Raw genomic sequence first — 13,742 nt, 5'->3', positions numbered from 1 at the left:
AACACACTGTGCACTGCAGCTCACAGTTAGGCTTTTGACCTCTGTGGTACCTTACCCATCAATAGACAACTCCCCTGAATCCCTAGCAAGTACCACGAAAAGAAATCCCTGTTGTTCACTTTGTAAGTCGCTCTGGATAAGAGCGTCTGCTAAATGACTTAAATGTAAATGTAGAACATAATGTATTGTTGTCTCTGATTTTATGCTTGGTCTTACATGATGTGTGTTGTTTACTTCAGTAAAAGCTATCACTATGAAAGACTTCTGATCAGATAGACTCCTGGGATGGTTGTTGAAAATGAGCGGGAGCTATACGCAGTATGGTGCAAAGCATTGGATGATTGTGTATCAAATCAAATGGGATTAGTCACATGCGCCGAATACAACCTTACAGTGAAATGCTTACTTACAAGCCCGTAACCAGCAATGCAGTTTAAAAAATAAGAATAAGAAATAAAAGGAACAATTAAAGAGCAACAGTAACATAACAGTATCGAGGCTACAGTATCGAGGCACCGGTTAGTCGAGGTAATTGAGGTAATATGTACAGTTGAAGTCGGAAGTTTACATACACTTAGGTTGGAGTCATTAAAATTCGTTTTTCAACCACTCCACAAATTTCTTGTTAACAAACTATAGTTTTGGCAAGTCGGTTAGGACATCTACTTTGTGCATGACACAAGTCATTTTTTCAACAATTGTTTACAGACATATTTCACTTATAATTCACTGTCACAATTCCAGTGGGTCAGAAGTTTACATACACTAAGTTGACTGTGCCTTTAAACAGCTTGGAACATTCCAGAAAATGATGTCATGGCTTTAGAAGCTTCTGATAGGCTAATTGACATAGTTTGAGTCATTTGGAGGTGTACCTGTGGATGTATTTCAAGGCCTACCTTCAAACTCAGTGCCTCTTTGCTTGACGTCATAGGAAAATCAAAATAAATCAGCCAAGACCTCAGAAAAAAATTGTAGACCTCCACAAGTCTGTTTCATCCTTGGGAGCAATTTTTAAACGCCTGAAGGTACCACGTTCATCTGTACAAACAATAGTATGCAAGTATAAACACCATGGGACCATGCAGCCGTCATACCGCTCAGAAAGGAGACGCGTTCTGTCTCCTGGAGATGAACATACTTTGGTGCGAAAAGTGCAAATCAATCCCAGAACAGCAAAGAACCTTGTGAAGATGCTGGAAGAAACAGGTACAAAAGTATCTATATCCACAGTAAAGCAAGTCCTATATTGACATAACCTGAAAGGCCGCTCAGCAAGGAAGAAGCCACTGCTCCAAAACCGCCATAAAAAAGCCAGACTACGGTTTGCAACTGCACATGGGGACAAAGATCGTACTTTTTGGAGAAATGTACTCTGATCTGATGAAACAAAAATTGAACTGTTTGGCCATAATGGCCATTGTTATGTTTTGAGGAAAAAGGGGGAGGCTTGCAAGCCAACGAACACCATCCCAACCATGAAGCAAGGTGGTGGCAGCATCATGTTGTGGGGGTGCTTTGCTGCAGGAGATACTGGTGCACTTCACAAAATAGATGGCATCATGAGGGAGGAAAATTATGTGGATATTTTGAAGCAACATCTCAAGACATCAGTCAGGAAGTTAAAGCTTGGTCGCAAACGGGTCTTCCAAAGTTGTGGCAAAATGGCTTAAGGACAACAAAGTCAAGGTATTGGAGTGGCCATCACAAAGCCCTGACCTCAATCCTATAGAAAATTTGTGGGCAGAACTGAAAAAGTGTGTGCGAGCAAGGAGGCCTACAAACCTGACTCAGTTACACCAGCTATGTCAGGAGGAATGGGCCAAAATTCACCCAACTGATTGTGGGAAGCTTGTGGAAAGCTACCCGAAACGTTTGACCCAAGTTAAACAATATTAAAGGCAATGCTACCAAATACAAATTGAGTGCATGTAAACTTCTGACCCACTACGAATGTGATGAAAGAAATAAAAGCCGAAATAAATCATTCTCTCTACTATTATTCAGACATTTCACATTCTTAAATAAAGTGGTGATTCTAACTGACCTAAAACAAGGAATTTTTACTAGGATTAAATGTCAGGAATTGTGAAACACTGAGTTTAAAAGTAGTTGGCTAAGGTGTATGTAAACGTCCGACTTCAACTGTACATGTAGGTAGAATTATTAAAGTGACTATGCATAGATAATAACAGAGAGTAGCAGCGGCGTAAGAGGGGGTGGGAGGGGGGGGGGGGGCAGTGCAAATAGTCTAGGTATCCATTTGATTAGATGTTCAGGAGTCCTATGGCTTGGCAGAGAGAACTGTCTGACTAGAGTGGCTGGAGTCTTTGACAATTTTTATGGCCTTCCTCTGACACTGCCTGGTATAGAGGTCCTGGATGGCAGGAAGCTTGGTCCCAGTGATGTACTGGGCCGTACACACTACTCTCTGTAGTGCCTTGCGGTCGGAGGCCGAGCAGTTGCCATACCAGGCAGTGATGCAACCAGTCAGGATACTCTCAATGGTGCAGCTGTAGAACATTTTGAGGATCTGAGGACCCATGCCAAATCTTTTCAGTCTCCTGAGGGGGAATAGGTTTTGTCGTGCCCTCTTCACGTCTTGGTGTGCTTGGACAATGTTAGTTAGTTGGTGATGTGGACACCAAGGAACTTGAAGCTCTCAACCTGCTCCATTACAACCCCATCGATGAGAATGGGGGCGTGCTCGGGTCCTCCTTTCCCTGTAGTATGCAATGTGTTCATGTGTTTGTACCTGTCCCTATTCAAATAAACCATAACTAAAATATAGTCTGTTGGGGTGTGTTTTCAGGACTGGGAGTTCCCTCAGTTCATGGGCGACCTTGATATGAACCTGCCTGGCATGTCCACCACACAGCTCAAGTTCAAACTTCCTGTCTGCAAGAGCATCTTCAAAGAGGAGTACCACATCCATATCACAGGTACGGACATTACCAAGCAACATGTATTACATACAAAACATACTATACTTTTTCCACATTTTGTTGTTACAGCCTTATTCTAAAATGTATTAAGTAAAATACAATTCTCGTCAATCTACACACAATACCCCATAATGACAAAGTGAAAATAGGTTTTTGGAAAATGTTGCTAATTTCTTAAATAAAAACAGAAAATTCACATTTATATAAGTATTCAGACTAGAGGTCGACCGATTTATGATTTTTCAACGCCGATACCGATACCAATTATTGGAGGACCAAAAAAAGCCGATACCGATTAATCGGCTGATGGTTTTATTTATTTATTTGTAATAATGACAATTACAACAATACTGAATGAACATTTATTTTAACTTAATATAATACATCAATAAAATCAATTTAGACTCAAATAAATAATGAAACATGTTCAATGTGGTTTAAATAATGCAAAAACAAAGTGTTGGAGAAGAAAGTAAAAGTGCAATATGTGCCATGTAAAAAAGCTAACGTTTAAGTTCCTTGCTCAGAACATGAGAACATATGAAAGCTGGTGGTTCCTTTTAACATGAGTCTTCAATATTCCCTGGTAAGAAGTTTTAGGTTGTAGTTATTATAGGAATTATAGGACTATTTCTCTCTATACAATTTGTATTTCATATACCTTTGACTATGGATGTTCTTATAGGCACTTTAGTATTGCCAGTGTAACAGTATCGCTTCCGTCCCTCTCCTCGCTCCTACCTGGGCTCGAACCAGGAACACATCGACAACAGCCACCCTCGAAGCAGCGTTACCCATGCAGAGCAAGGGGAACAACTACTCCAAGCCTCAGAGCGAGTGACGTTTGAAACGCTATTAGCGCGCACCTGGCTAACTAGCTAGCCATTTCACATCGGTTACACCAGCCTAATCTTGGGAGTTGACAGGCTTGAAGTCATAAACAGCGCAATGCATTGCGAAGGACTGCTGGCAAACGCACGAAAGTGCTGTTTGAATGAACGCTTACGAGCCTGCTGCTGCCTACCATCGCTCAGTCAGACTGCTCGATCAAATCATAGACTTAATTATAACATAATAACACACAGAAATACGAGCCTTAGGTCATTAATATGGTCGAATCCGGAAACTATCATCTCGAAAACAAAACGTTTTTCCTGTCAGTGAAATACGGAACCGTGGAACTGCGCAAATGTGCTTTTGTTAAATCATCCCCCGTTTGGCGAAGTCGGCTGTTGTTGTTAGGAAGAAATAGTCTTCACAGTTCGCAACGAGCCAGGCGGCCCAAACTGCTGCATATACCCTGACTCTGTTTGCAAGAGAAGTGACACATTTTCCCTAGTTAAAAGAAATTCATGTTAGCAGGCAATATTAACTAAATATGCAGGTTTAAAAATATACTGCTTAAAAAAATAAAGGGAACACTTAAACAACACATCATAGATCTGAATGAAAGAAATTATCTTATTAAATACTTTTCTCTTTACATAGTTGAATGTGCTGACAACAAAATCACACAAAAATAATCAATGGAAATCCAATTTATCAACTCATGGAGGTCTGGATTTGGAGTCACACTCAAAATTAAAGTGGAAAACCACACTACAGGCTGATCCAACTTTGATGTAATGTCCTTAAAACAAGTCAAAATGAGGCTCAGTAGTGTGTGTGGCCTCCACGTGCCTGTATGACCTCCCTACAACGCCTGGGCATGCTCCTGATGAGGTGGCGGATGTTCTCCTGAGGGATCTCCTCCCAGACCTGGACTAAAGCATCCGCCAACTCCTGGACAGTCTGCGGTGCAACGTGGCGTTGGTGGATGGAGCGAGACATGATGTCCCAGATGTGCTCAATTGGATTCAGGTCTGGGGAACGGGCGGGCCAGTCTATAGCATCAATGCCTTCCTCTTGCAGGAACTGCTGACACACTCCAGCCACATGAGGTCTAGCATTGTCTTGCATTAGGAGGAACCCAGGGCCAACCGCACCAGCATATGGTCTCACAAGGGGTCTGAGGATCTCATCTCGGTACCTAATGGCAGTCAGGCTACCTCTGGGGAGCACATGGAGGGCTGTGCGGCCCCCCAAAGAAATGCCACCCCACACCATGACTGACCCACCGCCAAACCGGTCATGCTGGAGGATGTTGCAGGCAGCAGAACGTTCTCCATGGCGTCTCCAGACTCTGTCACGTCTGTCACATGTGCTCTGTGTGAACCTGCTTCATCTGTGAAGAGCACAGGGCGCCAGTGGCGAATTTGCCAATCTTGGTGTTCTCTGGCAAATGCCAAACGTCCTGCACGGTGTTGGGCTGTAAGCACAACCCCCACCTGTGGACGTCGGGCCCTCATACCACCCCCATGGAGTCTGTTTCTGACTGTTTGAGCAGACACATGCACATTTGTGGCCTGCTGGAGGTCATTTTGCAGGGCTCTGGCAGTGCTCCTCCTGCTCCTCCTTGCACAAAGGCGGAGGTAGCGGTCCTGCTGCTGGGTTGTTGCCCTCCTACAGCCTCCTCCACGTCTCCTGATGTACTGGCCTGTCTCCTGGTAGCGCCTCCATGCTCTGGACACTACGCTGACAGACACAGCAAACCTTCTTGCCACAGCTCGCATTGATGTGCCATCCTGGATGAGCTGCACTACCTGAGCCACTTGTGTGGGTTGTAGACTCCGTCTCATGCTACCACTAGAGTGAAAGCACCGCCAGCATCCAAAAGTGACCAAAACATCAGCCAGGAAGCATAGGAACTGAGAAGTGGTCTGTGGTCCCCACCTGCAGAACCACTCCTTTATTGGGGGTGTCTTGCTAATTGCCTATAATTTCCACCTGTTGTCTATTTCATTTGCATAACAGCATGTGAAATTTATTGTCAATCAGTGTTGCTTCCTAAGTGGACAGTTTGATTTCACAGAAGTGTGATTGAGTTGGAGTTACATTGTGTTGTTTAAGTGTTCCCTTTATTTTTTTGAGCAGTGTATATACTTGTGTATTGATTTTAAGAAAGGCATTGATGTTTATGGTTGGAGCAATGTGTACCTAAGCGATTATATGCAACGCAGGACAGGCTAGATAAACTAGTAATATCATCAACCATGTGTAGTTAACTAGTGATTATGATTGATTGATTGTTTTTTATAAGATAAGTTTAATACTAGCTAGCAACTTACCTTGGCTTCTTACTGCATTCGCGTAGCAGGCAGGCTCCTCGTGGAGTACAATGTAAAGCAGGTGGTTAGAGCGTTGGACTAGTTAACCGTAAGGTTGCAAGATTGAATCCCCGAGCTGACAAGGTAAAAATCTGTCGTTCTGCCCCTGAACAAGGCAGTTAACCCACCGTTCCTAGGCCATCATTGAAAATAAGAATGTGTTCTTAACTGACTTGCCTAGTTAAATAAAGGTCTAATCGGCATCCAAAAATACCGATTTCCGATTGTTATGAAAACTTGAAATCGGCCCGAATTAATCGGCCATTCTGATTAATTGGTCGACCTCTAATTCAGACCCTTTAGTCAGTACTTTGTTTTTTATTTATTTTAACTTTATTTAACTAGGCAAGTCAGTTAAGAACCAACTCTTATTTACAATGACAGCCTACCCCTGCCAAACCCTAACCCGGAGGACGCTGGGCCAATTGTGCGCCGCCCTATGGGACTCCCAATCATGACCGGTTGTGATACAGCCTGAGATCAAACCAGGGTCTGTAGTGACGCCTCTAGGACTGAGATGCAGTGCCTTAGACCGCTGCGCCACTCAGGAGCACCTTTGGCAGCGATTACCCCATAATGACGAAGCGAAAACATGTTTTTAGAAATTTTTGCAAATGTATTAAAAATAAAAACAGATACTTTATTAAGTATTCAGACCCTTTGCTATGAGACTCGAAATTGAGCTCAGGTGCATCCTGTTTCCATTGATCATCTTTGAGACGTTTCTACAACTTGATTGGACATGATTTGGAAAGGCACACACCTGTCTATATAAGGTCCCCCAGTAGACAGTGCATGTCAGAGCAAAAACCAAGCCATGAGGTCGAAGGAATTGTCCGTAGAGCTCCAAGACAGGATTATGTGGAGACACAGATATGGGGAAGGGTACCAAAACATTTCTGCAGCACTGAAGGTCCCCAAGAACACAGTGGCCTCCATCGTTCTTAAATGGAAGAAGTTAACCTCTTGGGGCTAGGTGGGACGCTAGCGTGCCACCCGTGGTGCACTCCATCAACAGCAGGTGCATTTCAAGAGCGGCAAATTTGAATCCAAATAAATGTCAAAATTCAAATTTTTCAAAAATACAACTATTTTACACCATTTGAAAGATAAACATCTCCTTAATCTAACCACGTTTTACGATTTCAAAAAGGTTTTACGGCGAAAGCATAAATTTAGAGTATGTTAGGACAGTACATTTACAAGAGTTGTGTGTAATGTTTTGTCAAGTCAAAGACAGGGTCACCAAAACCATAAAACCAGCTAAAATGATGCACTAACCTTTTACAATCTCCATCAGATGACACTCCTAGGACATTATGTTAGACAATGCATGCATTTTTAGTTCTATCAAGTTCATATTTATATCCAAAAACAGCGTTTTACTATGGCATTGATGTTGAGGAAATCGTTTCCCTCCAATAACCGGCAGTCAAGTCAGCGTCACAAATTAAATAATTAAAATTAGAAAACATTGGTAAAATATTATATTGTCATTTAAAGAATTATAGATTTACATCTCTTGAACGCAATCAACTTGCCAGATTTAAAAATAACCTTACTGGGAAATCACACTTTGCAATAATCTGAGCACTGCGCCCAGAAAAATACGCGTTGCGATACAGACTAGACGTCATGTTGGGGAGATCTAAAATCGAAAATACTATGTAAATAATCCATTACCTTTGATTCTCTTCATCAGATGTCACTTCCAGGTATCACAGGTCCATAACGAATGTAGTTTTGTTCAAAAAAGCTCATCATTTATGTCCAAAAATCTCCGTCTCGTTAGCACATGATGTAAGCCAGCCGGACTTCTCGTCATGAACGAGGGGAAAAAATATATTTCCGTTCGTTCAAACATGTCAAACGTTGTATAGCATAAATCATTAGGGCCTTTTTTAACCAGAACATGAATAATATTCAAGGTGGACGAATGCATACTCTTTTATAACGTATTGGAACGAGGGTACCCAACATGAACTCGCGCGCCAGGTGTCTAATGGGACATCATCGTTCCATGGCTCTTGTTCGGTCAGATCTCCCTCCAGAAGACTCAAAACACTTTGTAAAGGCTGGTGACATCTAGTGGAAGCAATAGGAAGTGCCAAAATATTCCTAAGCCCCTGTGTTTTTCAATGGGATAGGTTTAAAGTCAATACAACACATCAGGTATCCACTTCCTGTCAGAAAATGTCTCAGGGTTTTGCCTGCCAAATGAGTTCTGTTATACTCACAGACACCATTCAAACAGTTTTAGAAACTTTAGAGTGTTTTCTATCCATATATAATAAGTATATGCATATTCTAGTTACTGGGTAGGATTAGTAACCAGATTAAATCGGGTACATTTTTTTTATCCAGAAGTGCAAATGCTGCCCCCTAGACCCAACAGGTTAAGAACCACCAAGACTCTTCCTAGATCTGTCCACCCAGCCAAACTAAGCAATCGGGGGAGAAGGGCCTTGTTCAGGGAGGTGACCAAGAACCCGATGGTCTCTCTGAAAGAGCTCCAGAGTTTCTCTGTGGAGAAGGACAACCATCTCTGCAGCACTCCACCAATCAGGCATGTATGGTAAAGTGGCCAGACGGAAGCTACTCCTCAGTAAAAGGAACATGACAGCCCACTTGGAGTTTGCCAAAAGGCACCCAAAGGACTCTCAGACCATGAGAAACAAGATTCTCTGGTCTGGGAAACCAAGATTGAACTCTTTGGCCTGAATGCCAATCGTCACATCTGGAGGAAACCAGTGCATCAAGCTGTGGGGCTGTTTTTCAGCGGCAGTCCTGGGAGACTAGTCAGGATCGAGGGAAAGATGTACGGAGCAAAGTACAGAGAGATCCTTGATGAAAACCTGCTTCAGGGCACTCAGGACATCAGACTGGTGCGAACATATCTGGAGAGAAATAGCTGTGCAGAGGATCTGCAGAGAAGAATGAGAGAAACTCCCCAAATACAGGTGTGCCAAGTTTGTAGCGTCATACCCAATAAGACTCGAGGCTGTAATTGCTGACAAAGGTGCTTCAACAAAGTACTGAGGAAAGAGTCTGAATACTTTTGTAAATGTGAATTTTCAGTTTATTGTATTTAAGAAATTTGCTAAATTTACTAAAACCCCTTTTTTTGCTTTTCATTATGGGGTATTGTATGTAAATTGATGAGAGGGAAAAACTATTTAATGCATTTTAGAATAAGGCTGTAACGTAACAAAATGTGGAAAAAGTCAAGGGGTCTGAATACTTTCCCGAAAGCACTATATCTGCCCAATTGATTTAGATGGTATAGAGGGATACCACTATTATTTAAATGTTTTCACTCTCCATCTGACCAGCTGTGATGGAGAAATGCTGATGGTTGCACCTGTTGTAACATGTCTTTTTCATCCCACCAGCAGTTCTTGTTTCTGGCATCCTCTTCCCCCCTGCTGAGGGGTAATGTGCATCAATCAAATCAAATGTTATTTTTTATATGCTTCATAAACAACAGGTGTGGACTAACACAGTGAAATGCTTATGGGCCCTTCCCAACAATGCAGAGAGAAAGAAACTAGAGAAATAATAGAAAAGTAAAACACATAATAATAAAAGTACTAATAGTTGGATAATAGATCCCATGAGTAACAATAACTTGGCTATCTATATACAAGGGGTACCAGTACCGAGTCCATGTGCAGGGTTTGTAATTGAGGTAGATATGTACATATAACTAGGAATAAAGTGACAGGTAGTAAACTGTAGCAGAAGCATATGTGATGAGTAAAAAAAGTTACTGCAAAAAGGGACAATGCAGATAGTCTATTTGGTGAACTATTTAACTAACTATTTAGCAGTCTTATGGCTAGAAGCGGTTCAGGGCCCTACTGTTGTTTCCAGACTTGGTGCATTGCCATGCGGTAGCTGAGAGAACAGTCAATGACTTGGGTGGCTGGAGGCTTTGACAATATTTAGGGCCTTCCTCTGACACCGCCTGGTATAGAGGTCTTGGATGGCAGGGAGCTTGGGCCCAGTGATGTACGGGGCTGTACGCACTACCCTCTGTAGCGCCTTGCGGTCGGATGTTGAGCAGCTGCCATACCAAGCAGTGATGCAGCCAGTCTAGATGCTCCCAGTGATGCAGCTGTATTCCTTTTTGAGGATCCTGTAGTCCACGATTAGCTCCTTTGTCTTGCTGACGTTGAGGTAGAGGTTGTTGTCCTGGCGGTCTCTGACTTCCTTCCTATAGACTGTCTCATCATCGTCAGTGATCAGGCCTACCACCGCCGTGTCGTCGGCAAACGTAATGATGGGGTTTGAGTCAGGCGCTGCCACTCAGTCATGGGTGAGCAGGGAGTACAGGAGCACTCATAAAAAATGGTGTTGAAGGCTGAGCTGTAGTCAATGAACAGCATTCTCACATAGCTGTTCTTCTTGTCCAGATGGGAAAGGGCAGTGTGGAGTGCAATAGAGATTGCACTCCACACTTTTTATCTATTGGGGTGAATTGGAGTGGGTCCAGAGTGTCTGGTATGATGGTGTTGATGTGAGCCATGACCAGCCTTTCAAAGCACTTCATGGCTACAGACGTGAGTGCTACGGGGCGGTAGTCATTTAGGCAGGTTACCTTGGCGTTCTTGGGGACAGGGACTATGGTGGTCTGCTTGAAACATGTTGGTATTACAGACTGAGTAAGGGAGAGGTTAAAAATGTCAGTGTAGACACTTTCCAGCTGGTCAGCGCCTTCTCTGAGTACGCGTCCTGGTAATCCGTCTAGCCCAGAGGCCTTGTGAATGTTAACCTGTTTAAAGGTCTTACTCACTCACACCGGTTACGTGATCACACAGTCAAACATAATCTCAGAGAGTAAACTCTTCCATTTAAACCATCACCGTGTTTCATTACGTTCCACAGCATGCTCCCAGTGACAACCATCCAAGGTGGAGAGAAACGAATGTTCCCGTGCTAAATGTTAAACTGTTCAAACGCTCCCTGATTTCCACTAGGTTGTTAACCCTAATGCGTCGCACACTCATTTAGCATTATGTTAATGGTCTTACACTGTGTGATTGCTTTGACTAAAAGCTTATCAATGGTGGTGCGTCTCAGGAAAGGGAGGGAATGGTGTCACAGGTACCCAGGGAATCATCTGCCTTTAGATAAGTAAACCTGGAGAGATTGCTACCATTTACTGTAATGACCTCATTTCATTAAGAGTCAATATTGGACCTAGTACCTGCAAATGTATTATCAAATGCCTTAACACACATACTGTCTGTCTTTCTGTGTTTTGTGAATTGATTACCTTGAATTAATTAGATTCATAAAAGCTTTATGATTTGTCCCAACAGTACAGCAATCAGTGAATGAAAGGACATGTCAAAGTCAGCTGGGGCACAATACAATATACAATTCATCTAGATTTTGCCATAAAGAAGTTACTGTAACTGCCACACCGTTTCTTTCTCCCTGCAGGTAAGTGGTTCAACTACGGCATCATCTTCCTTGTGTTGATCCTGGACTTGAACATGTGGAAGAACCAGATCTTCTACAAGCCCTACGAGTACGGCCAGTACGTTGGTCCAGGGGAGAAGATCTTCACCGTGGAGGAGCCCCACACGCTGGGCGACTTCAACCGCAGCACGCTCACCTACAAGTGGCGCTCCAGCAACGTAGATCCGCTGACCAACCGTTCGTATGTCCATCGGGACATGTTCCTGCACAGCCGCTACGTGGGCGCCAGCCTGGACATCAAGTGCCTGGCCTTCATCCCCAGCCTGGCTGCCTTTGTTCTCTTTGGCTTCTTCATCTGGCTGCTGGGACGTTTCCAGGACAGTGAGACCTTCCCGGAGAGCCAGGTGGACAAGACGTACGAGAGGATTAAGAGGAAGTCTCCGTCGGAGTATAGTAAGGACATGGGCGTCACGCCAGAGGAGGTGCACATCTCTATGAGCGAGATGCTCAAACGTTCCGGAACCCCCATGCTGCTGTCAGTGGACGGGCACTTGGCTCCGCACACCGCCACTTCCACCAACTCCATCTCGCCTGTTTCCACGGAGACCCAGGAGACGCACCCCAGCATAGTCATTGACAGCACTGAGACGGGAGAACCAGCGGTTTCCTTTGAAGTCAGTAAACTGTCACCGCCCTGACCTTACTGCCCTTAGGGGAAATACTGCTACTGTCTGCTGCTGACAGACACATAGCCTGAAGGGAGGACATGAGACCAGAGAATAGAGACTAAGACCAAACTGAAAGACAATTTCAGTCCAGATCTTTTCAGTCTGGGTGGATATTGAACACAACACTGATTGAGTGTTCCTACAACAGAGGATGTAGCTACACTGGCCTCTTGGGTTCTTCTGGACTATTGGTTTTGCGACCAGTCTTTTTGTAAGACCGTGTTTTTAGGATCTCTAAGGTGACACCAACACAATGACAAACAGGTTATTTTAACCTCCCTCACTGCAAAGTCATATTGTCAACATGGTGCTATCGCTTGATTTTACGTTTTTCTAATAGCAAGTTGTATTTTCTTATTGTGACATATTTTGGTGCCTATGTGGGAGAACTACTTCTACAGTCGATCGTGACCTCGGGACTATAAGGCTCTATCGGCGCAAAGAATAGTTCTGAGATATCGAGCATCAAAGTTTTCACATTCCAGATCTCAGAACTGTTTTGTTATGAATTCTTCATTCATAACCTATTAAGGTCCTCACCTTAAAGGTACCTAAATTGCAGAGTATCAAAATCCTAAGAGATTTGTAAATCATTTTTTTTGGGGGGGGGGGGGGGGTTGCAACCGCAGATAGAACCTTACGTTTCTGAGATGTCAATCTGGCTTCAGCCATAAGATTCTATCTGCCACAGAATGTTGCAATTATTTCAATTTCAAAAGAAAAGTACAATCATGTAAGGATTAAATAAAGAGAATACCGTAATTTCCGGACTATTAAGCGCACCTGAATATAAGCCGCACCCACTGAATTTTTTTTAAAAGTATTATTTTTAACATAAATAAGCCGCACATGTCTATAAGCCTCAGGTGCCTACCGGTACATTGAAACAAATTAACTTTACCAGGCAACGCCGCTTGTAACGGCACGAAACACGGCTTGTAACAAAAATATAGGCTACGCCGCTTGTAACGGCAACGACACGGCTTGTAACAAAAATAAATAGGCTTTAACGAAACACGGCTTGTACAGGCAACGAAACACGGCTGAACAAAATTAGCAGTAAGCTTTAGTTGTCTTTTTGCACTGAGTCAATTCCTCACGCTGCTGTTTCCAACGTCTTATCATCGACTCATTAAGAGAGCTGCTGCACGGGAGCTTGGTATTTCCTTTTCCAACAGCCAGATCAATCGCCTTCAACTTGAAAGCTGCATCATATGCATTTCTCCGTGTCTATGCCATAATGAGGGTGACAAAATGACTACCGTAATCAGAATGATGGGAAGTTTGAGAGCGCTCGATTTAATCTAAACAGTAAACAAAAAAGTTGTTTGACCTGAACCCGTTCGGCAATTTCATTGGTGTAATGAAAGCTTCATGCCGCCAAAAAACTGAGCACGTCACAGAATGTGTTTTTTTGGAGAGAAAAAAATGTAAAG

General features: G+C 43.2%; 1 protein-coding gene across 1 annotated transcript in view; it reads left to right on the top strand.

The window, feature by feature from the left end:
* LOC106560971 (transmembrane protein 117) overlaps positions 1-12,912 on the top strand; it is a 60,402-nt gene extending 47,490 nt beyond the window's left edge. The window contains exons 7-8 of the mRNA XM_014124460.3: positions 2,813-2,942; positions 11,600-12,912. Coding sequence (XP_013979935.1) covers positions 2,813-2,942; positions 11,600-12,276 — 807 coding nt within the window. The 3' untranslated portion in view covers positions 12,277-12,912. The remainder of the gene's footprint in view (positions 1-2,812; positions 2,943-11,599) is intronic.
* Positions 12,913-13,742: the final 830 nt, after the last annotated feature.

Source organism: Salmo salar, chromosome 10 (assembly GCF_965601325.2).
Source record: "Salmo salar chromosome 10, fSalSal1, whole genome shotgun sequence".
NCBI lineage: Eukaryota > Metazoa > Chordata > Actinopteri > Salmoniformes > Salmonidae > Salmo > Salmo salar.
Note: the sequence above shows the minus strand (reverse complement) of the source record. Positions and strands in the feature narration are given on the sequence as shown.